The 24608-nt window shown below is 50.2% G+C and overlaps 1 protein-coding gene across 1 annotated transcript in view; it reads left to right on the forward strand.

The window, feature by feature from the left end:
• The first annotated feature begins 734 nt into the window (after window positions 1–734).
• The window catches only part of ZNHIT3 (zinc finger HIT-type containing 3), an 81691-nt gene continuing 57817 nt past the window's right edge, over window positions 735–24608 (forward strand). Inside the window, exons 1-4 of the mRNA XM_069759798.1 lie at window positions 735–892; window positions 6934–6965; window positions 14676–14744; window positions 23393–23517. Of these exons, the coding sequence (XP_069615899.1) occupies window positions 822–892; window positions 6934–6965; window positions 14676–14744; window positions 23393–23517 (297 nt within the window). The 5' untranslated portion in view covers window positions 735–821. The remainder of the gene's footprint in view (window positions 893–6933; window positions 6966–14675; window positions 14745–23392; window positions 23518–24608) is intronic.

Genomic DNA, 24608 nt, shown 5'->3' on the forward strand with positions numbered 1-24608 from the left:
GTAGGTATAAGATTGGGGGAGTGTAGGTAGGTATGGGATATGGGGGGAGTGTAGGTTGGTATAGGATTGGGGGAGTGTAGGTAGGTATGGGATATGGGGGGAGTGTAGGTTGGTATAGGATTGGGGGGAGTGTAGGTAGGTATGGGATATGGGGGGAGTGTAGGTTGGTATAGGATTGGGGGGAGTGTAGGTAGGTATGGGATATGGGGGAGTGTAGGTAGGTATAGGATTGGGGGGATTGTAGGTAGGTATAGGATTTGGGAGAGTGTAGGTAGGTATAAGATTGGGGGGAGTGTAGGTAGGTATAGGATTGGGGGGAGTGTAGGTAGGTATGGGATATGGGGGGGTGTAGGTAGGTATAAGATTGGGGGGAGTGTAGGTAGGTATGGGATATGGGGGGGTGTAGGTAGGTATAAGATTGGGGGGAGTGTAGGTAGGTATAGGATTGGGGGAGTGTAGGTAGGTATGGGATATGGGGGGGTGTAGGTAGGTATAAGATTGGGGGGAGTGTAGGTTGGTATAGGATGTCTTTTTTCGGCCTTACTTGTCTTTTTTCGGCCTTACTTGTCTTTTTTCGGCCTTACTATGTTACTATGTTAGGATTGGGGGGAGTGTATGTAGGTATGGGATATGGGGGTGTATGGGGTAGGTGCGTGCGTAAAACGTTTTGGATGACGTGAATAGACGACCAGTGCTGAAGCATCTTGTGCAAACTCGGATGACGTCATGAGATCACATGTTCTCTTTCCCGGAAGCGGACACCACGCGTTTCCTGGTGCTGTGGGGTCGGTGTGACTGCGCCGTGATCTCGTCTTGCCGGGATGGCAGATCCGTGCTCCGTGTGCTCGGTGGAAGCTGCCAAGTATCGCTGTCCGCACTGCAGGCTCCGATAGTAAGTCTTGGTTTGTGGGGGGATTGGTGCAGGGCGATGCTGGAGTGGTTACTTTGGTGTCCTCCATCTCCGTGAGTGCAGTGTTTTCGGCACAGCGGCCATGGTCCCCTACTCTGCAGACATGTCCCCCGGCCGCACATGGTCCCCTACTCTGCAGACATGTCCCCCGGCCGCACATGGCCCCCTACTCTGCAGACATGTCCCTCGGCTGCACATGGCCCCCTACTCTGCAGACGTGTCCCCCGGCTGCACATGGCCCCCTACTCTGCAGACGTGTCCCCCGGCTGCACATGTCCCCCGGCTGCACATGTCCCCCGGCTGCACATGGCCCCCTACTCTGCAGACATGTCCCTCGGCTGCACATGGCCCCCTACTCTGCAGACATGTCCCCCGGCTGCACATGGCCCCCTACTCTGCAGACATGTCCCCCGGCTGCACATGGCCCCCTACTCTGCAGACGTGTCCCTCGGCTGCACATGGCCCCCTACTCTGCAGACGTGTCCCCCGGCTGCACATGGCCCCCTACTCTGCAGACGTGTCCCCCGGCTGCACATGTCCCCCGGCTGCACATGTCCCCCGGCTGCACATGTCCCCCGGCTGCACATGGCCCCCTACTCTGCAGACGTGTCCCCCGGCTGCACATGGCCCCCTACTCTGCAGACGTGTCCCCCGGCTGCACATGTCCCCCGGCTGCACATGTCCCCCGGCTGCACATGTCCCCCGGCTGCACATGGCCCCCTACTCTGCAGACATGTCCCTCGGCTGCACATGGCCCCCTACTCTGCAGACGTGTCCCCCGGCTGCACATGGCCCCCGGCTGCACATGGCCCCCGGCTGCACATGGCCCCCGGCTGCACATGGCCCCCGGCTGCACATGGCCCCCGGCTGCACATGGCCCCCGGCTGCACATGGCCCCCGGCTGCACATGGCCCCCGGCTGCACATGGCCCCCGGCTGCACATGGCCCCCGGCTGCACATGGCCCCCGGCTGCACATGGCCCCCGGCTGCACATGGCCCCCGGCTGCACTTGGCCCCCGGCTGCACATGGCCCCCGGCTGCACATGGCCCCCGGCTGCACATGGCCCCCGGCTGCACATGGCCCCCGGCTGCACATGGCCCCCGGCTGCACATGGCCCCCGGCTGCACATGGCCCCCGGCTGCACATGGCCCCCGGCTGCACATGGCCCCCGGCTGCACATGGCCCCCGGCTGCACATGGCCCCCGGCTGCACATGGCCCCCTACTCTGCAGACGTGTCCCCCGGCTGCACATGGCCCCCTACTCTGCAGACGTGTCCCCCGGCTGCACATGGCCCCCTACTCTGCAGACGTGTCCCCCGGCTGCACATGGCCCCCTACTCTGCAGACGTGTCCCCCGGCTGCACATGGCCCCCTACTCTGCAGACGTGTCCCCCGGCTGCACATGGCCCCCTACTCTGCAGACGTGTCCCCCGGCTGCACATGGCCCCCTACTCTGCAGACGTGTCCCCCGGCTGCACATGGCCCCCTACTCTGCAGACGTGTCCCCCGGCTGCACATGGCCCCCTACTCTGCAGACGTGTCCCCCGGCTGCACATGGCCCCCTACTCTGCAGACGTGTCCCCCGGCTGCACATGGCCCCCTACTCTGCAGACGTGTCCCCCGGCTGCACATGGCCCCCTACTCTGCAGACGTGTCCCCCGGCTGCACATGGCCCCCTACTCTGCAGACGTGTCCCCCGGCTGCACATGGCCCCCTACTCTGCAGACGTGTCCCCCGGCTGCACATATCCCCCGGCTGCACATGTCCCCCGGCTGCACATGGCCCCCTACTCTGCAGACATGTCCCTCGGCTGCACATGGCCCCCTACTCTGCAGACGTGTCCCCCGGCTGCACATGTCCCCCGGCTGCACATGTCCCCCGGCTGCACATGTCCCCCGGCTGCACATGTCCCCCGGCTGCACATGTCCCCCGGCTGCACATGGCCCCCGGCTGCACATGGCCCCCGGCTGCACATGGCCCCCGGCTGCACATGGCCCCCGGCTGCACATGGCCCCCGGCTGCACATGGCCCCCGGCTGCACATGGCCCCCGGCTGCACATGGCCCCCGGCTGCACATGGCCCCCGGCTGCACATGGCCCCCGGCTGCACATGGCCCCCGGCTGCACATGGCCCCCGGCTGCACATGGCCCCCTACTCTGCAGACGTGTCCCCCGGCTGCACATGGCCCCCTACTCTGCAGCCGTGTCCCCCGGCTGCACATGGCCCCCTACTCTGCAGACGTGTCCCCCGGCTGCACATGTCCCCCGGCTGCACATGTCCCCCGGCTGCACATGTCCCCCGGCTGCACATGTCCCCCGGCTGCACATGTCCCCCGGCTGCACATGTCCCCCGGCTGCACATGTCCCCCGGCTGCACATGTCCCCCGGCTGCACATGTCCCCCGGCTGCACATGTCCCCCGGCTGCACATGTCCCCCGGCTGCACATGTCCCCCGGCTGCACATGTCCCCCGGCTGCACATGGCCCCCGGCTGCACATGGCCCCCGGCTGCACATGGCCCCCTACTCTGCAGACGTGTCCCCCGGCTGCACATGGCCCCCTACTCTGCAGACGTGTCCCCCGGCTGCACATGGCCCCCTACTCTGCAGACGTGTCCCCCGGCTGCACATGGCCCCCTACTCTGCAGACGTGTCCCCCGGCTGCACATGGCCCCCTACTCTGCAGACGTGTCCCCCGGCTGCACATGGCCCCCTACTCTGCAGACGTGTCCCCCGGCTGCACATGGCCCCCTACTCTGCAGACGTGTCCCCCGGCTGCACATGGCCCCCTACTCTGCAGACGTGTCCCCCGGCTGCACATGGCCCCCTACTCTGCAGACGTGTCCCCCGGCTGCACATGTCCCCCGGCTGCACATGTCCCCCGGCTGCACATGGCCCCCGGCTGCACATGTCCCCCGGCTGCACATGTCCCCCGGCTGCACATGGCCCCCGGCTGCACATGGCCCCCGGCTGCACATGGCCCCCGGCTGCACATGGCCCCCGGCTGCACATGGCCCCCTACTCTGCAGACGTGTCCCCCGGCTGCACATGGCCCCCTACTCTGCAGACGTGTCCCCCGGCTGCACATGGCCCCCTACTCTGCAGACGTGTCCCCCGGCTGCACATGGCCCCCTACTCTGCAGACGTGTCCCCCGGCTGCACATGGCCCCCTACTCTGCAGACGTGTCCCCCGGCTGCACATGGCCCCCTACTCTGCAGACGTGTCCCCCGGCTGCACATGGCCCCCTACTCTGCAGACGTGTCCCCCGGCTGCACATGGCCCCCTACTCTGCAGACGTGTCCCCCGGCTGCACATGGCCCCCTACTCTGCAGACGTGTCCCCCGGCTGCACATGGCCCCCTACTCTGCAGACGTGTCCCCCGGCTGCACATGGCCCCCTACTCTGCAGACGTGTCCCCCGGCTGCACATGGCCCCCTACTCTGCAGACGTGTCCCCCGGCTGCACATGGCCCCCTACTCTGCAGACGTGTCCCCCGGCTGCACATGGCCCCCTACTCTGCAGACGTGTCCCCCGGCTGCACATGGCCCCCTACTCTGCAGACGTGTCCCCCGGCTGCACATGGCCCCCTACTCTGCAGACGTGTCCCCCGGCTGCACATGGCCCCCTACTCTGCAGACGTGTCCCCCGGCTGCACATGGCCCCCTACTCTGCAGACGTGTCCCCCGGCTGCACATGGCCCCCTACTCTGCAGACGTGTCCCCCGGCTGCACATGGCCCCCTACTCTGCAGACGTGTCCCCCGGCTGCACATGGCCCCCTACTCTGCAGACGTGTCCCCCGGCTGCACATGGCCCCCTACTCTGCAGCCGTGTCCCCCGGCTGCACATGGCCCCCTACTCTGCAGACGTGTCCCCCGGCTGCACATGGCCCCCTACTCTGCAGACGTGTCCCCCGGCTGCACATGGCCCCCTACTCTGCAGACGTGTCCCCCGGCTGCACATGGCCCCCTACTCTGCAGACGTGTCCCCCGGCTGCACATGGCCCCCTACTCTGCAGACGTGTCCCCCGGCTGCACATGGCCCGCTACTCTGCAGACGTGTCCCCCGGCTGCACATGGCCCCCTACTCTGCAGACGTGTCCCCCGGCTGCACATGGCCCCCTACTCTGCAGACGTGTCCCCCGGCTGCACATGTCCCCCGGCTGCACATGTCCCCCGGCTGCACATGTCCCCCGGCTGCACATGTCCCCCGGCTGCACATGTCCCCCGGCTGCACATGTCCCCCGGCTGCACATGTCCCCCGGCTGCACATGTCCCCCGGCTGCACATGTCCCCCGGCTGCACATGTCCCCCGGCTGCACATGTCCCCCGGCTGCACATGTCCCCCGGCTGCACATGTCCCCCGGCTGCACATGTCCCCCGGCTGCACATGTCCCCCGGCTGCACATGTCCCCCGGCTGCACATGTCCCCCGGCTGCACATGTCCCCCGGCTGCACATGTCCCCCGGCTGCACATGTCCCCCGGCTGCACATGTCCCCCGGCTGCACATGTCCCCCGGCTGCACATGTCCCCCGGCTGCACATGTCCCCCGGCTGCACATGTCCCCCGGCCGCACATGGCCCCCTACTCTGCAGACATGTCCCCCGGCCGCACATGGCCCCCTACTCTGCAGACATGTCCCCCGGCCGCACATGGCCCCCTACTCTGCAGACATGTCCCCCGGCCGCACATGGCCCCCTACTCTGCAGACATGTCCCCCGGCCGCACATGGCCCCCTACTCTGCAGACATGTCCCCCGGCCGCACATGGCCCCCTACTCTGCAGACATGTCCCCCGGCCGCACATGGCCCCCTACTCTGCAGACATGTCCCCCGGCCGCACATGGCCCCCTACTCTGCAGACATGTCCCCCGGCCGCACATGGCCCCCTACTCTGCAGACATGTCCCCCGGCCGCACATGGCCCCCTACTCTGCAGACATGTCCCCCGGCCGCACATGGCCCCCTACTCTGCAGACATGTCCCCCGGCCGCACATGGCCCCCTACTCTGCAGACATGTCCCCCGGCCGCACATGGCCCCCTACTCTGCAGACATGTCCCCCGGCCGCACATGGCCCCCTACTCTGCAGACATGTCCCCCGGCCGCACATGGCCCCCTACTCTGCAGACATGTCCCCCGGCCGCACATGGCCCCCTACTCTGCAGACATGTCCCCCGGCCGCACATGGCCCCCTACTCTGCAGACATGTCCCCCGGCCGCACATGGCCCCCTACTCTGCAGACATGTCCCCCGGCCGCACATGGCCCCCTACTCTGCAGACATGTCCCCCGGCCGCACATGGCCCCCTACTCTGCAGACATGTCCCCCGGCCGCACATGGCCCCCTACTCTGCAGACATGTCCCCCGGCCGCACATGGCCCCCTACTCTGCAGACATGTCCCCCGGCCGCACATGGCCCCCTACTCTGCAGACATGTCCCCCGGCCGCACATGGCCCCCTACTCTGCAGACATGTCCCCCGGCCGCACATGGCCCCCTACTCTGCAGACATGTCCCCCGGCCGCACATGGCCCCCTACTCTGCAGACATGTCCCCCGGCCGCACATGGCCCCCTACTCTGCAGACATGTCCCCCGGCCGCACATGGCCCCCTAGTCTGCAGACATGTCCCCCGGCCGCACATGGCCCCCTAGTCTGCAGACATGTCCCCCGGCCGCACATGGCCCCCTAGTCTGCAGACATGTCCCCCGGCCGCACATGGCCCCCTAGTCTGCAGACATGTCCCCCGGCCGCACATGGCCCCCTACTCTGCAGACATGTCCCCCGGCCGCACATGGCCCCCTACTCTGCAGACATGTCCCCCGGCCGCACATGGCCCCTTACTCTGCAGACATGTCCCCCGGCCGCACATGGCCCCTTACTCTGCAGACATGTCCCTCGGCCGCACATGGTCCCCTACTCTGCAGACATGTCCCCCGGCCGCACATGGCCCCCTACTCTGCAGACATGTCCCCCGGCTGCACATGGCGGACCTGTAGGACTGATTTCTCTTCTTCCTCTCTTGCAGTTGCTCTCTGGACTGTTGCAGGACACATAAAGGTATCTCTCTCTCGCTCTCTCTTTCTATCTATGTACTTGTGATGCGATTTTTAGCCCTGTAATCATTAGGGGACATAGCTGTGAATCTGAGGGAACGTCACCTTGCAGTTTCTTATTCCGCAGATCCGGATTCACATTTTTTTCAGGTTTAACAATGAGCAGAAATGATCCCAATAACTAGTAAGATCCAATGTGTGAGGCAGCTCCAACATAAGGTCTCCTGATGGTGCTACAAAAGGGTTAAATGACCCTGAATGTAACTGACAAAATAGAAATAAACTGCTGAGAAAGAATCTGCCTCATGGAAAGGGCTGTCCCTTAGTCCTTGGGTGACGGGGAAAATGGCGTCTGTTGGAGTTGCTAGGGTTGCCATGCAGGACTCTGGGAAAGCCGAATGACAAGGTCCTGAGTGTGCAGCAGCTGGTGGACATGGTACTTGTCACCCACCATTGAAAGCAGCCGTCTGAGACCTCGTGCACACCAGCGCATATCACAATCTGGCATGGACTGACCACAGGTCCGAGCTTACATCCTCCTATGTGGCTAATGCAAAAATCAACTTGTGGGCCTTTACCTTTAGAATATGATCGTGTGTGTGTGTATATATATTTTTAATTTGTATTTTATTAGATATGGCTTTAATCATATGGTGGGGCTGAAACACCCTGCAAAAGCTCTTGTCACTCGTCTGTGCTCTCCTTTCAGTTGGGTGAGCAGGCAGTCTATGGGCTCAATAGAAAGTCCATCCCTTACTCCATTCTGTGTACATGCTCGGGTGGGGGCCAAGTACTCTGCTTCCTGAGTAGTGCACAGACGACCAGTGTCTTGAGCAATCAGTGGTGATCCAGGACACAGCCCCTAATTGAACTGCAGGACATTTCTGAGCCCATCAGACTTGGAGTATGTGCCCATGGTCAGTATCAGACAGTGCTTTGTACGCAGAGCATGTCCACTGCGTCCAAAGCGCTGCCGGCTCTTGAATTCTGGTGATTCCACATTGAACCGTGCAGAATCACCGCGCCCAATAGATTGTACTGGTGACATTTATCTTGTGGACACACTATGGTCTGGAAAGACGCACCACATGTCTGTCTCCGCAGGGAAGCCGTGCGTATACAGTACAGACCAAAAGTTTGGACACACCTTCTCATTTAAAGATTTTTTTTGTATTTTCATGACTATGAAAATTGTACATTCACACTGAAGGCATCTAAACTATGAATTATTATTATTTATTATAGCACTATTTATTCCATGGCGCTTTACATGTGAGGAGGGGTATACATAAAAACAAGTACAATAATCTTGAACAATACAAGTCACAACTGGTACAGGAGGAGAGAGGACCCTGCCCGCGAGGGCTCACAATCTACAAGGGATGGGTGAGGATTAGTGTTGAGCATTCCGATACCGCAAGTATCGGGTATCGGCCGATACTTGCGGTATCGGAATTCCGATACCGAGATCCGATACTTTTGTGGTATCGGTATCGGATACATAGAGATGTGTAAAATAAAGAATTAAAATAAAAAATATTGATATATTTACCTCTCCGGCGGCCCCTGGACTCAGCGCGGGTAACCGGCAGGCTTCGTTGTTCAAAATCAGCGCTTTTAGGACCTGAGAATCACGTCCCGGCTTCTGATTGGTCGCGGGCCGCCCATGTGACCGCCACGCGACCAATCACAAGCCGCTACGTCTTTGAAAGCCATTAACGCGCTCATTTTTAAAAATGAGCGCGTTAATAGCTTGCGGTGACGTCGCGGCTTGTGATTGGTCGCGTGGCGGTCACATGGGCGGCCCGCGACCAATCAGAAGCCGGGACGTGATTCTCAGGTCCTAAAAGCGCTGATTTTGAACAAAGAAGCCTGCCGGTTACCCGCGCTGAGTTCAGGGGCCGCCGGAGAGGTAAATATATCAATATTTTTTATTTTAATTCTTTATTTTACACATCCCTATGGATCCCAGGGCCTGAAGGAGAGTTTCCTCTCCTTCAGACCCTGGGAACCATGAGAATACCTTCCGATACTTGATGTCCCATTGACTTGTATTGGTATCGGATATCGGTATCGGCGATATCCGATATTTTTCGGGTATCGGCCGATACTATCCGATACCGATACTTTCAAGTATCGGACGGTATCGCTCAACACTAGTGAGGATACAGTAGGTGAGGATAGAGCTGGTCGTGCAGTGGTTTGGTCAATCGGTGATTACTACAGGTAGTAGGCTTGCCGGAAGAGGTAGGTCTTCAGGTTCTTTTTGAAGGTTTTGATGGTGGGTGAGAGTCTTGTATGTTGTGGTATTAACACATATGAATTAACACATGTGGAATTATATACTTAATTTCAGTTGTTTCACACTTTTTTGTTATGTCTTATATTCTAGGTTCTTCAAAGTAGCCACCTTTTTGCTTTGATGACTGCTTTGCACACTCTTGGCATTCTCTTGATGAGCTTCAAGAGGTAGCCACCGGGAATGGTTTTCACTTCACAGGTGTGCCCTGTCAGGTTTAATAAGTGGGATTTCTTGCCTTATAAATGGAGTTGGGACCATCAGTTGTGTTGTGCAGAAGTCTAGTGGATACACAACTGATAGTCCTACTGAATAGACTGTTAGAATTTGTATTATGGCAAGAAAAAAGCAGCTTAATAAAAAAAAAAATGAGTGGCCATCATTACTTTAAGAAATGAAAATCAGTCAGTCCGAAAAATTGGGCAAACTTTGAAAGTGTCCCCAAGTGCAGTGGCATAACCATCAAGTGCTACAAAGAAACTGGCTCACATGAAGATCGCCCCAGGAAAGGAAGACCAAGAGTCACCTCTGCTTCTGAGGATAAGTTTATCCGAGTCACCAGCCTCAGAAATCGCAGGTTAACAGCAGCTCAGATTAGAGACCAGTCAATCCCACACAGAGTTCTAGCAGCAGACACATCTCTACAACAACTGTTAAGAGGAGACTTTGTGCAGCAGGCCTTCATGGTAAAATAGCTGCTGGGAAACCACTGCTACGGACAGGCAACAAGCAGAAGAGACTTGTTTTGGCTAAAGAACACAAGGAATGGAAATTAGACCAGTGGAAATCTGTGCTTTGGTCTGATGAGTCCAAATTTGAGGCCTTTGGTTCCAACCACCATGTCTTTGTGCGACGCAGAAAAGGTGAACGGATGGACTCTACATGCCTGGTTCCCACCGTGAAGCATGGAGAAGGAGGTGTGATGGTGTGGGGGTGCTTTGCTGGTGACACTGTTGGGGATTTATTCAAAATTGAAAGCATACTGAACCAGCATGGCTACCACAGCATCTTGCAGCGGCATGCTATTCCATCCGGTTTGCGTTTAGTTGGACCATCATTTATTTTTCGACAGGACAATGACCCCAAACACACCTCCAGGCTGTGTAAGGGCTATTTGACCAAGAAGGAGAGTGATGGGGTGCTACGCAAGATGACCTGGCCTCCACAGTCACCAGACCTGAACCCAATCGAGATGGTTTGGGGTGAGCTGGACCGCAGAGTGAAGGCAAAAGGGCCAACAAGTGCTAAGCATCTCTGGGAACTCCTTCAAGATTGTTGGAAGACCATTTCCGGTGACTACCTCTTGAAGCTCATCAAGAGAATGCCAACAGTGTGCAAAGCAGTCATCAAAGCAAAAGATGGCTACTTTGAAGAACCTAGAATATAAGACTTAATTTCAGTTTTCAAACTTTTTTGTTAAGTATATAATTCCACATGTGTTAATTCATAGTTTTTGAATTTTGGCTGTGCTTTCACACTCTGGTAGCATGAGACGGACTCTACAACCCACACAAGTGGCTGTCTTTGTAGCGCTTGATGGTTTTTGCCACTGCACTTGGGGACACTTTCAAAGTTTGCCCAATTTTTCGGATTGACTGACCTTCATTTCTTAAAGTAATGATGGCCACTCGTTTTTCTTTACTTGGCTGCTTTTTTCTTGCCATACAAATTCTAACAGTCTATTCAGCAGGACTATCGGCTCTCTATCTCTCTCTATACATCTGTCTCGCTATATATCAATCTCTCTCTATACATCTCTCTGTCTCTCTATATATCAAATATATATATATATATATATATATATATATATATATATCAGTACAGACCAAAAGTTTGGACACCTCATTTAAAGATTTTTCTGCACAACACAACTGATGGTCCCAATCCAATTTATAAGGCAAGAAATTCCACTTGTTAAACCTGACAGGGCACACCTGTGAAGTGAAAACCATTCCCGGTGACTACCTCTTGAAGCTCATCAAGAGAATGCCAAGAGTGTGCAAAGCAGTCATCAAAGCAAAAGGTGTCTACTTTGAAGAACCTAGAATATAAGACATAATTTCAGTTGTTTCACACTTTTTTGTTAAGTATATAATTCCACATGTGTTAATTCATAGTTTTGATTCCTTCAGTGTGAATTTACAATTTTCATTGTCATAAAAATACAGAAATATCTTTAAAAGAGGTGTGTCCAAACTTTTGGCCTGTACTGTATATATATTCCCACCTACAAAGAATGGAGAGGTCTGTAATTTTTCATACACTTCAACTGTGAGACAGAATATGAAAGTAAAATAACACAATCGCATTGTATGATTTACGTAATTAAATTGCATTTTATTGCATTAAATAAGTCTTTGATCACCTACCAACCAGCAAGAATTCTGTGTCTCACGGACCTTTTACTGTTTCTTTAAGAAGCCCTCCTATTCTGCACCAATTACCTGTATTTATTGCACGTCTTTGAACTCTCAATCACAATTCACACTTCAACTTCTCAACCATGGCCAAAACCAAAGATCAGTCTAAGGACACCAGGGAAAAATTTTAGATCTGCATGAAAGAACATGAAAGAAACAGAAAATGATTGTGAATCTTACTCGGTCTGGGACTCCATGCCAGATCTTTGTTGGCGGGGTAATGATGAGTCTGAGAAAGGTCAGGAATCGGCTACACAGGAGGACCTGCTCAATGACCTAAAGAGAGCTGGGACCACAGTCTCAAACATTACCATTACTGACACAGTACACCGTCATTTATTAAAATACTGCAGGGCACACAACGTCCATCTGCCAAACTAGCACATGTCCAGTCCCATTTGACGTTTACCAACGACCATCTGGATCAGGGGTGTCAAACTGCATTCCTCAAGGGCCGCAAACCATTTTCAAGATTTCCTTAGCTTTGCACAGGGTGCTGTAATCATTGTGTGTAGGTGATTAAATTATCACCTGTGCAGTACAAGGAAATCCTGAAAACATGACCTGTTTGCAGCCCTCGAGGAATGCAGTTTGACACCTGATCTGGATGATCCAGAGGAGACATGGGAGAAAGTCATGTCGTCAGATGACTCCAAGACTTCTCCCGTGCTGTGCCAATCCTCTGGAATGCTCTACTCCAAGATATTAGGACCATCAACAATTTGCATAGTTTTAGGCGTTTGCTCAAAACACATTTGTTCAGAGCGGCCTATCACATTCAGTAATCAAAGTAATTTTATGTTTGTGTGTGTAGCACATTCACTATCTCCATCTATCCCCCAACCCCTGAAGATGGCTGGACCATCATTGTAAATACATCATTGTAAATACACACCTGTGCTTTGTATCTCCCCCACCTCATTATAGATTGTATGCTCTCACGAGCAGGGTTGTTTTATTTCTCTTTAATTATTGTATTGTTAACGTTGTTACTGTTTGTGTTTGATAGTGTTAAACTGTAAAGCGCTGCGGAATATGTTGGCGCTATATAAATAAAGATTATTATTATTATTATTATTATGAGAACAAAATATAACTTTTTAGTATCAACCCCACTTGCTGTGTTTGGAGGAAGAAGGATGAGTTCAACACCAAGGACACCATCCCAACCGTGAAGCATGGTGGGGGAAACGTCATATTTTGAAGGTGCTTTTCTGTAAAGTAGACAGGACGACTGCACCGCATTGAATGGAGGATGGATGGGGTCATGTATTGCGAGATTTTGGCCAACAACCTCCTTCCCTTAGTAAGAGCATTGAAGATGGGTTGTGACTGGGTCTTCAAGCAACACAATGACCCAAAACACACAGGGCAACTAATGAGTGGCTCTGTGAGGCCATGTTCACACCATCCTTTTTTTCATGCGGAATCGCCGCGATTTTCCCGCTGCGGGTCCGCAGCTGTTTTCCATGCAGGGTACAGTACAATGTACCCTATGGAAAACAGGAACTGCTGTGCCCACATTGCGGAAAATCGCGAAAAAAGCCGCACTGAATAGCCGCGGTAAAAAAGAAGTACCATGTCACTTCTTTTTGCGGAACTGCAGCGGTTCTGCACCCATAGACCTCCATTGTGAGGTCAAACCCGCAGTAAAACCCGCAGATGAAAAAAATATCTGCGGGTTTTCTGCGGTTTGTGGTGCAGAACCGCTGGAGTGTGGCTGCCCCCCCGTGCCCCAATCCCACCCCCCCGTGCTCCGATGCCACCCCCCCTGCGCCGACGCCCCCCCCCCGTGCCCTCATCTCCCCCCCTTATACTTACCCGGCCTCCCGGTGTCCGTCCGGCCGTCTTCTCCCTGGGCGCCGCCATCTTGCAAAATGGCGGGCGCATGCGCAGTGCGCCCGCCGAATCTGCCGGCCGGCAGATTCGTTCCAAAGTGCATTTTGATCACTGAGATAGGTTATATCTCAGTGATCAAAATAAAAAAAATAGTAAATGACCCCCCCCCCCCCTTTGTCACCCCCATAGGTAGGGACAATAAAAAAATTAATAATTTTTTTTTTTTTCCACTAAGGTTAGAATAGGGTTAGAATAGGGGTAGGGTTAGGGTATTTTCAGCCATTTTAACCCTAAAAAACTTCCTAGAAAACACAGACTCTGCATAGAAAACTGCATCAAAAAACGCACCAAAAAAGCACCAAAAAAAGGACCTGCGTTTTCTGCCAAGAGCTGCGGTTTTTAGTCCTGAAAAAAAAGGAGGGAAATCAGGAACGTGTGAACATAGCCTAAGAAGCATTTCAAGGTCCTGGAGTAGCCTAGCTAATCTGCAGACCTGAACCCAATAGAAAATCTTTGGAGGGAGGTGAAACTCAATGTTGCCCAGGACAGCCCCGAAACCTGAAAAATCTGGATAAGATCTGTATGTAGGAGTGTGCCAAAATTCCTGCTAAGATTGTCTCACAGTTGAAGTGTACCTACAATAAAAGTAACAGACCTATTTGTAGGTGGGAAAACTTGCAAATTCAGCAGTGTATCAAATACTTATCTTCCTCACTTTATGTATGGGTGTGATTTAACACGTGTTCTGCTTTGTTTGCGTGACTCCTTGGCAATAGATTTTACACTTTGAAACACACTTGCAAATTTGGCTGTGTATCAAATACTACTTTTCCCCATTGTATATACATCACCTTGTTACAATTTAAAGGGGCTGTCTGACCTTGGGCACTGGGTGGACCCCAAGTTGCTGGAAGTGGGCGGTCATGTGACCACAAAAATACAATTTGCATACTTCCAGCTACAGTCTGCCTAAACTGTCACGCCTTGCTTAGTGCACTTGCATTGAGCTTGGCTGTGTCCATCTTGTCGGCACGTGACTGTATGTAATTCACATACTTGCGGTCCTCCTCCTGGCTCCAGCACTAGAAAAGTGGAGCAGTATGTGTGAGGATTTACAAGTCACACAATTTACAATTATTTTAACTTTGCGTTACAGAAGGATGTGTTCCAAAAGAAGCCTCCAGATCCAGTGTGGCTGGTGTACCAGATCCGTTCTTAACAAGAGGTGCCCATTTACACGCATTTATTCTAATTCTGTGTCTTCAGGAATTTCTAATTTTCCATACAAATAGGCACATCAGGTTCTCCTTATTGGGCTCCTGTATGTTCTAGTGGGATCTGCAGAGACTGCTGTGTATGGGAATCTGCTGACTGGGGAATTTCTAGGCAACCTAGGATCCGACCTATGTCCACTTGACTCTCTCAGTTTTTCCCATATTAGTTGTGTAAAGGTACCGTCACACTAAGCGACGCTGCAGCGATACCGACAACGATGTCGATCGCTGCAGCGTCACGGTTTGGTCGCGGGAGAGCTGTCACACAGACAGCTCTCCAGCGACCAACGATCCCGAAATCCCCTGGTAACCAGGGTAAACATCGGGTTACTAAGCGCAGGGCTGCGCTTAGTAACCCGATGTTTACCCTGGTTACCAGCGTAAACGTAAAAAAACCAAACACTACATACTTACATTCCATGTCTGTCCTCCGGCGCTGTGCTTTCCTCTGCACTGTCAGTGCCGGTCAGCCGGAAAGCAGAGCGGTGACGTCACCGCTTTCCGGCTGGCCGGCGCTCGCAGCCAGTGCAGAGAAGCACAGCGCCGGGGGACAGACACCGGAATGTAAGTATGTAGTGTTTTTTTTATGCTGATAACCAGGATAAACATCGGGTTACTAAGCGCGGCCCTGCGCTTAGTAACCCGATGTTTACCCTGGTTACCAGTGAAGACATCGCTGAATTGGCGTCACACACGCTGATTCAGCGATGTCTGCCGGAGGTCCAGCGACGAAATAAAGTGCTGGACTTTCTGCGCCGACCAACGATGTCACAGCAGGATCCTGATCGCTGCTGCGTGTCAAACTCAACGATATCGCTAGCCAGGATGCTGCAACGTCATGGATCGCTAGCGATATCGTTCAGTGTGACGGTACCTTAAGACTTTTTTTTAGACATTTAGTCAGGAATATTTGTTTAACCCCTTCGTGACCTTGGGATTTTTCGTTTTTTCCGTTTTCGTTTTTCACTCCCCTCCTTCCCAGAGCTATAACTTTTTTATTTTTCCGTCAATTTGGCCATGTGAGGGCTTATTTTTTGCGGGACGAGTTGTACTTTTGAATGACATCATTGGTTTTAGCATGTCGTGTACTAGAAAACGGGAAAAAAATTCCAAGTGTGGTGAAATTGCAAAAAAAGTGCAATCCCACACTTGTTTTTTGTTTGGCTTTTTTGCTAGGTTCACTAAATGCTAAAACTGACCTGCCATTATGATTCTCCTGGTCAGTACGAGTTCATAGACACCAAACATGACTAGGTTATTTTTTACCTAAGTGGTGAAAAAAAATTCCAAACTTTGCTAAAAAGAAAAAAAAATTGTGCCATTTTCCGATACTCGTAGCGTCTCCATTTTTCATGATCTGGGGTCGGTTGAGGGCTTATTTTTTGCGTGACGAGATGACGTTTTTAATGATAGCATTTTGGTGCAGATACGTTATTTTGATCGCCTGTTATTGCATTTTATTGCAATGTCGCGGCGACCAAATAAACTTAATTCTGGCGTTTCGCATTTTTTTTCTCCCTACGCCGTTTAGTGATCAGGTTATTGCTTTTTTTTAATTGATAGATCGGGCGATTCTGAGCGCGGCGATACCAAATATGTGTAGATTTGATTTTTTTTTTATTGATTTATTTTGATTGGGGCGAAAGGGGGGTGATTTAACCACTTAGTGACAGAGCCAATTTGGTACTTAATGACCAGGCCAATTTTTGCAATTCTGACCACTGCCACTTTATGAGGTTATAACTCTGGAACGCTTCAACGGATCCCGCTGATTCTGAGATTGTTTTTTCGTGACATATTGTACTTCATGTTAGTGGTAACATTTCTTCGATATTACTTGCGATTATTTATGAAAAAAACGGAAATATGGCGAAAATTTTTAAAATGTTGCAATTTTCAAACTTTGTATTTTTATGCCCTTAAATCAGAGAGATATGTCATAAAAAATAGTTAATAAATAACATTTCCCACATGTCTACTTTACATCAGCACAATTTTGGAAACAAAATTTTTTTTTGTTAGGGAGTTATAAGGGTTAAAAGTTGACCAGCAATTTCTCATTTTTACAACACCATTTTTTTTTTAGGGACCACATCACATTTGAAGTCATTTTGAGGGGTCTATATGATAGCAAATAATGAAGTGTGACACCATTCTAAAAACTACACCCCTCAAGGTTCTCAAAACCACATTCAAGAAGTTTATTAACCCTTTACGTGCTTCACAGGAACTGAAACAATGTGGAAGGAAAAAATGAACATTTAACTTTTTTTTGCAAACATCTTAATTCAGAACCATTTTTTTTATTTTCACAAGTGTAAAAACAGAAATGTAACCATAAATTTTGTTATGCAATTTCTCCTGAATACGCCAATACCCCATATGTGGGGGTAAACCACTGTTAGGGCGCACCGCAGAGCTTGGAAGAGAAGGAGTGCCGTTTTACTTTTTCAATGTAGAATTGGCTGGAATTGAGATTGGACGCCATGTCGCGTTTGGAGAGCCCCTGATGTGCCTAAACAGTGGAAACCCCCCACAAGTGACACCATTTTGGAAACTAGACCCCTTAAGGAACTTATCTAGATGTGTGGCGAGCACTTTGAACCCCCATGTGCTTCACAGAAGTTTATAACGTAGAGCCGTGAAAAAAAAAAATTGCATTTTTTCTACAAAAATGATCTTTTTGCCCACAAATTTTTATTTTCACAAGGGTAACAGGAGAAATTAGACCACAAAAGTTGTTGTGCAATTTCTCCTGAGTACGTCGATACCCAATATGTGGGGGTAAACCACTGTTTGGGCGCACGGCAGAGCTCGGAAGGGAAGGAGCGCCTTTTTGGAATGCAGACTTTGATAGAATGGTCTGTGGGCATTATGTTGCGATTGCAGAGCCCCTGATGTACCTAAACTGTAGTTACCCCCCACAAGTGACCCCATTTTGGAAACTAGACCCCCCAAGGAACTTATCTAGATGTGTGGTGAGAACTTTGAATGCCCAAGTGCTTCACAGAAGTTTAGAATGCAGAGTCGTGAAAATAAAAAATATTTTTTTTTTCACAAAAAAGATTTTGTAGCCCCCAAGTTTTTATTTTCACAAGGGTAACAAGAGAAATTGGACCCCAGAAGTTGTTGTCCAATTTATCCCGAGTACGCTGATGCCCCATATGTGGGGGTAACCCACTGTTTGGGCGCACGGCAGAGCTCAGAAGGGAGGTAGCACCATTTGACTTTTTGAGCGCAAAATTGGCTGTCGTGTTTGGAAACCCCCTGATGTACCTAAACAGTGGAAACCCCCCAATTCTAGCTCCAACCCTAACCCCATCACACCCCTAACCCTAATCCCAACCTGATCCATAATCCTAATCACTAACCCTAACCATAATCACAACCCTTACCCCAAAACAACCCTAATGTCAACCCTAATCAAAACCCTAAATCCAACACACCCCTAATCCTAATCTCAACCCTAACCTCAAACCTAACCCTAATCCCAATACACCCCTAATCACAACCCTAACCTTAACCCTAATCCCAAACCTAACCCTAATCCCAAGCGTAACCCTAATGCCAACCCTAACCCTAATACCAACCCTAATCCAAACCCTAACCCTAATCCCAGCTCTAACCCTAACTTTAGCCCCAACCCTAGCCCTAACTTTAGCCCCAACCCTAACCCTAGCCCTAGGGCTACTTTCACACTTGTGTCGTTTGGCATTCCGTCGCAATCCATCGTTTTGGACAAGAAACGGATCCTGCAAATGTGCCCGCAGGGTGCGTTTTTTGCCCATAGACTTGTATTGCCGACGGATCGTGACGGATGGCCACACGTCGCGTCCGTCGTGCACTGGATCAGTTGTGTTTTGGCGGAGCGTCGGCACAAAAAAACGTTCAATGAAACGTTTTTTTGTACGTCGCATCCGCCATTTCTGACCGCGCATGCGTGGCCGTAACTCCGCCCCCTCCTCCCCAGGACATAGATTGGGCAGCGGATGTGTTGAAAAACTACAGCTGCTGCCCACGTTGTGCACAATTTTGACAACTTGCGTCGGTATGTCGAAGTGTGAAAGAAGCCTAACCCTAAGTTTAGCCCCAACCCTAACCCTGAATTTAGCCCCAACCCTAACCCTAAATTTAGCCCCAATCCTAGCCCTACCCCTAACCTAACCCTACCCCTAACCCTAACCCTACCCCTAACCCTAACCTAACCAAACCCTAACCCTAACCTAACCCTACCCCTAACCTAACCCTAACCTAACCCTACCCCTAACCCTACCCCTAACCTAACCCTACCCCTAACCTAACCCTACCCCTAACCCTACCCCTAATTTTAGCCCCAACTGCGGTTCTCCTGCCGGCCGGCAGATGGAGACAGATGGCGGGCGCACTGGGCATGCGTCCGCCATGTTCTGCTGCCGGCGGCCAGGAGGAGCAGCAATAGGATCCAGGGACCTAGGTGAGTATGCTAGGGTCCCCGAATCCCCCTATTTCTCTGTCCTCTGATGTGCGATCACATCAGAGGACAGAGAATTACACTTTACTTTTTTTTTTTTTTTTTTTTTCGGTCGCCGGTTAACAGTTAATTACCGGCGATCGCAAAACAGCGGTCGGTAATACCGACCCCGATCGTGCTCTTTGGGGTCTCGGCTACCCCCGGCAGCCGAGACCCCAAAGATTCTCCCGGTGCCGGCCGGCGGGCGCACTGCGCATGCGCCCGCCATTTTGAAGATGGCGGCGCCCACCGGGAGACACGAGGAGCATCAGGGGAGCTAGGTGAGTATTGGGGGGCCACCTGGGACCCCTTTTCTCTGTCCTCCGATGTGCGATCACATTGGAGGACAGAGAAATTAAAAAGAGATCGCTTTTTTTTTTTTTTTTTTTGCGATCGCCGGTAAACGGTTAATTACCGGCGATCGCAAATGCGGGGTGGGTTAAAAACCCCCCGAATCATGTTCTCTGGGGTCTCGGCTACCCTCGGCAGCCGAGACCCCGGAGAAAATCGGCCTCTGGGGGGCGCTATGGACTTTTTCCACAGCGCCGTTAATTAACGGCGCTGTGGTTTAAGTACCCTTAGCGGCCGCCGTTAAAAGGCGTATCGGCGGTCGCTAAGGGGTTAAACTTTCATATTTTTTTTTTTTTCACTTTTTTTTTCACTTTTTTTTTTTTTTTTACTTTTGCCATGCTTCAATAGCCTCCATGGGAGGCTAGAAGCAGGCACAGCAGGATCGGCTCTGCTACATAGCAGCGATCTGCTGTTCGCTGCTATGTAGCAGAATTGCAGGTGTGCTGTGAGCGCCGACCACAGGGTGGCGCTCACAGCTACCGGCGATCAGTAACCATAGAGGTCTCAAGGACCTCTATGGTTACTATTCTGAAGCATCGCCGACCTCCGATCATGTGACGGGGGTTGGCGATGCGATCATTTCCGGCCGCCCGGCCGGAAGTGGTAGTTAAATGCTGCTGTCTGCGTTTGACAGCGGCATTAACTAGTTAATAGGTGCGGGCAGATCACGATTCTGCCCGCGCCTATTACGAGCACATGTCAGCAGTTCAAAACAGCTGACATGTCCCGGCTTTGATGCGGGCTCACCGCGGAGCCCTGCATCAAAGCGGCTTTACTGTCCCGTCTTTACTGGGGCTTTACTGTCCCGTCCGAGGTCAGAAAGGGGTTAAGATAATCAATTAGTGTTGATCCAGCATTGTGTGCCATTGCTCCTTTGGGGAAACATAAGTTATGAGCTTTTCTATCACATGCAGTTGATATAGAAAAATCTACATACTCAGTGTTAAAATGCCATCATTTTACATCTTAAAAGTAGCACTCTCCCATCAAAGCTTTTATCTTCTTGATATATTGCAGTTCTTCATATTATGTTCATTTTAACTTTTTACCCGGCTAATTGTTCTCTTTTCTCTACTCTATGTAGAAACAAGATGTCTTTTTCTTTTCTTTTTTTTTTCCCCCTTCACAAGTCATTCCCCTCTTAAATTCCTTCATGTGTCTTTTACAGCAACGGGTGGAGCAGTGCTTCACTCATGGCGGTTAACCTGTTAAATCTTGCTGTCAGAGATTGACAGCAGCATTTATCACTCGCCGACAGGGGTGTTCCACATTCCACGTTCCCATCAGTGCGCCCTTGATGTAATCACGGGGTGCCGATGTGTTGTTGTGACAGTCAAAGGTTTGCTATTGACCCCCGTGACTGTCATTGTTGTTATTATTATTATAGCACCATTTATTACATGGCGCTTTACATGTGAGGAGGGGTATACATAAAAACAGGTACAATAATCTTGAACAATACAAGTCACGACTGGTACAGGAGGAGAGAGGACCCTGCCCGCGATGGCTCATAATCTACAAGGGATGGGTGAGGATACAGTAGGTGAGGGTAGAGCTGGTCGTGCAGCGGTTTGGTCGATCGGTGGTTACCCATGAACGGCGTTCATAGGAGATTGTGATTGGACGATGACGGTTTTAATTCTAAAGGGACTATTAAAGAGTGAAAAAAAAAAAAAATTAAAATAGAAAAAAATGTCCAGTTCACAGCTTTTTTACCCCATTGACAATAAAACAAAAAAATACACATTTGGTATTAGTTCAGAAATGTCTGATCTAGCAAAATAAATAATATTTTTTTCATAGAATTTTTTTTTTTCACCACTTAAATAAAAATAAAATGTGTTTGGTATCTGTGTACTCGTACTGACCTGGAGAATCATTGCCCGGTTAGTTTTACCATATAATGAACATGGTAAATAAAAAAATAAAAAAGCACAAGACAATTGTGGAATTGCACCCTTTTTTGCTATTTCACCGCAATTGGAATTTTTTTCCTATTTCCCTGTACACTATTTGGTAAAATCAATGGTGCCATTCAAAAGTACAACTCGTCCTGCAAAAACCAAACTGCTATATTAACGGAAATATAAATAAGTTAAGGCTCTTGCAAGAAGGGGAGACAAAAACAGAAAATGGCCCGGGGGTGAAGGGGTTAAATGTGTATGTATATGTGCAAGTATATTCCCTGCGTTCTCTGGCATCCTGCGCCTCTTCTGAGTTGTCACCACTCTGCGTGACCCAGAAGTGACATACAATGAAAGCCTGTGGCTGGTCAGAGTGAAGATCCATAGGCTTACTTCTGGCTCACTCATAGTGACATGGAGAGTCTTAAGTGCTGTGATGTCACTGAGAAGCAGAACAGAACGGCGCTGTACCCCATAGAAGGCAGCAGTAGGGGAGTATAGCAATACACTACATGCACATAGGTTTAATAATAACAGTTTATAGGATGTCTTCTTTAACCCCTTAACATCCAATGATGGACTCTGTCCCCCTATTTGGTGTGTTCTCTGGCGATGAGCTTGCACCTTTTCTAGCACATGACAGCTGATCTGATCAGTTGACATTTAACACTAACAGCCATGGGTGGAATCGTGATTCCATCCGCGGCTGTTAACATAAATTCTGCTGTCAAACTGACAGCGGCAGTTAACATGTGCACGCAGGAAGCGCATCATGTTCTCCTGCCATCAGCGCCCGTGTCACTTAACCGCAGGTTGCCGGTGGGTTGGCATGACAACCCGGGGTCAGCAGGAGACCCCTGTGGTTGTCATAGCCAGATAGCTTTGAGCGCCGCCCAGTGGTTGTCGCTCTTAGCAAGTGAGCATATCTGCTACACAGAGCAGGCTGCAGCCCTTCTCTATGTAGCACAGGCGATCGGATGGAGACTATGGAAGCAAGTTAAAAAAAAAAATGGTTTTAAAAATATGAAAGTTCAAATCACCACTCTTTCCCCCCATTCAAAATAAATCAATAAAAAAAAAATGAAACATACACATATTTGGTATCGCCGAGTTTAGAGCTACCCGATCTATCAAAAATGAATTAATCCAATCGGTAAATGGCATATTGAGAGAAAAAATCAGAATGCCAGAATTCTTTTTTGGTCACTGCAACATTGCAATAACAGGTGATTAAAATACACAGCATTATGGTATCAATAAAAGTGGCAGGTCTGCGCACAAAAAAAAAAGAAGCCCTCACCCAACCCGAGATCCCAAAATTTGGAGACACTACGTGTCTAGGAAATGGCTTTTTTTTTTTTCTCACATAAAAAAGAACCTTTTTGGTGTCCATGAACTCATAATGACCTGGAAAATCATAAAACTGACCTGCCGTTATCATTTAGTGAACATGGTAAAAAAAAAATCCAAAAAACAAATGTGGTATTGCAATTTCATCGCATTTGGATTTTTTTTCCCATTTTCTAGTACATGATATGGTAAAATCAGTGGTTTCATTCAAAAGTACAACTCGCCCTGCAAAAAACAAGCTTTCACATGGCCATATTGAAGGAAAAATTAAAGTTATGGCTCTGGGAAGAAGAGGAGCAAAAATGGAAACTCAAAAACTGAAATACTACTGGTCCTTAAAGGGTTAAATGTGATGATTTATTTATTTGGCAAAATCTTGGCATTTTAACGGGTGTGTAGACTTTTATATTCAATGCAGCTGAAGGTATGTGTATAGTTAAATATGATGTATGTGTTAAGTATATTTTAGTATGAGAAAGTTAAGGCATTTTCTTTTTTTCCTTAGTTAATTCATCTGATGAAAATGATGAGACAGACGCTGTCCCTTTGCAAAAGCTAACATTGCTGGGTAATGTGTGTCATTTTCTTATTTTGGCGCCATTTAGTGTCGATTATTTCTTAGAAAAATTGGTTAACAAATATTTTAGACTTCAATTTTTTTTATTTATTTTTTTTATACATGGAATACAGTTGTGGCCAAAAGTATTGACACCCCTGCAATTCTGTCAGATAATACTCGGTTTCTTCCAGAAAAAGATTGCAAACACAAATTCTTTGGTATTATTATCTTCATTTAATTTGTCTTAAATAAAAAAACAAAACAGAGTTGTCCTAAAGCCAAATTGGATATAATTCCACACCAAACATAAAAAAAGGAGTGGACAAAAGTATTGTCACTGTTTGAAAAATCATGTGATGCTTCTCTAATTTGTGTAATTAACAGCACCTGTAACTTACCTGTGGCACCTAACAGGTGTTGGCAATAACTGAATCACACTTGCAGCCATTTGACAAGGATTAAAGTTGACTCAACCTCTGTCCTGTGTCCTTGTGTGTACCACATTGAGCATGGAGAAAAGAAAGAAGACCAAAGAACTGTATGAGGACTTGAGAAACCAAATTGTGAGGAAGCATGAGCAATCTCAAGGCTACAAGTCCATCTACAAAGACCTGAATGTTCCTGTGTCTACCGTGCTCAGTGTCATCAAGAAGTCTAAAGCCCATGGCACTGTGGCTAACCTCCCTAGATGTGGACGGAAAAGAAAAATTGACAAGAGATTTCAACGCAAGATTGTGCGGATGTTGGATAAAGAACCTCGACTAACATCCAAACAAGTTCAAGCTGCCCTGCAGTCCGAAGGTACAACAGTGTGAACCCGTACTATCCGTCGGCGTCTGAATGAAAAGGGACTGCATGATAGGAGACCCAGGAAGACCCCACTTCTTACCCCGAGACATAAAAAAGCCAGGCTGGAGTTTGCCAAAACTTACCTGAAAAAGCCTAAAACGTTTTGGAAGAATGTTCTCTGGTCAGATGAGACAAAAGTAGAGCTTTTTGGGCAAAGGCATCAACATAGAGTTTACAGAAGAAAAAAAGAGGCATTCAAAGAAAAGAACACGGTCCCTACAGTCAAACATGGCGGAGGTTCCCTGATGTTTTGGGGTTGCTTTGCTGCCTCTGTCACTGGACTGCTTGACCGTGTGCATGGCATTATGAAGTC

Source organism: Ranitomeya imitator, chromosome 3, assembly GCF_032444005.1.
Source record: "Ranitomeya imitator isolate aRanImi1 chromosome 3, aRanImi1.pri, whole genome shotgun sequence".
Lineage (NCBI taxonomy): Eukaryota > Metazoa > Chordata > Amphibia > Anura > Dendrobatidae > Ranitomeya > Ranitomeya imitator.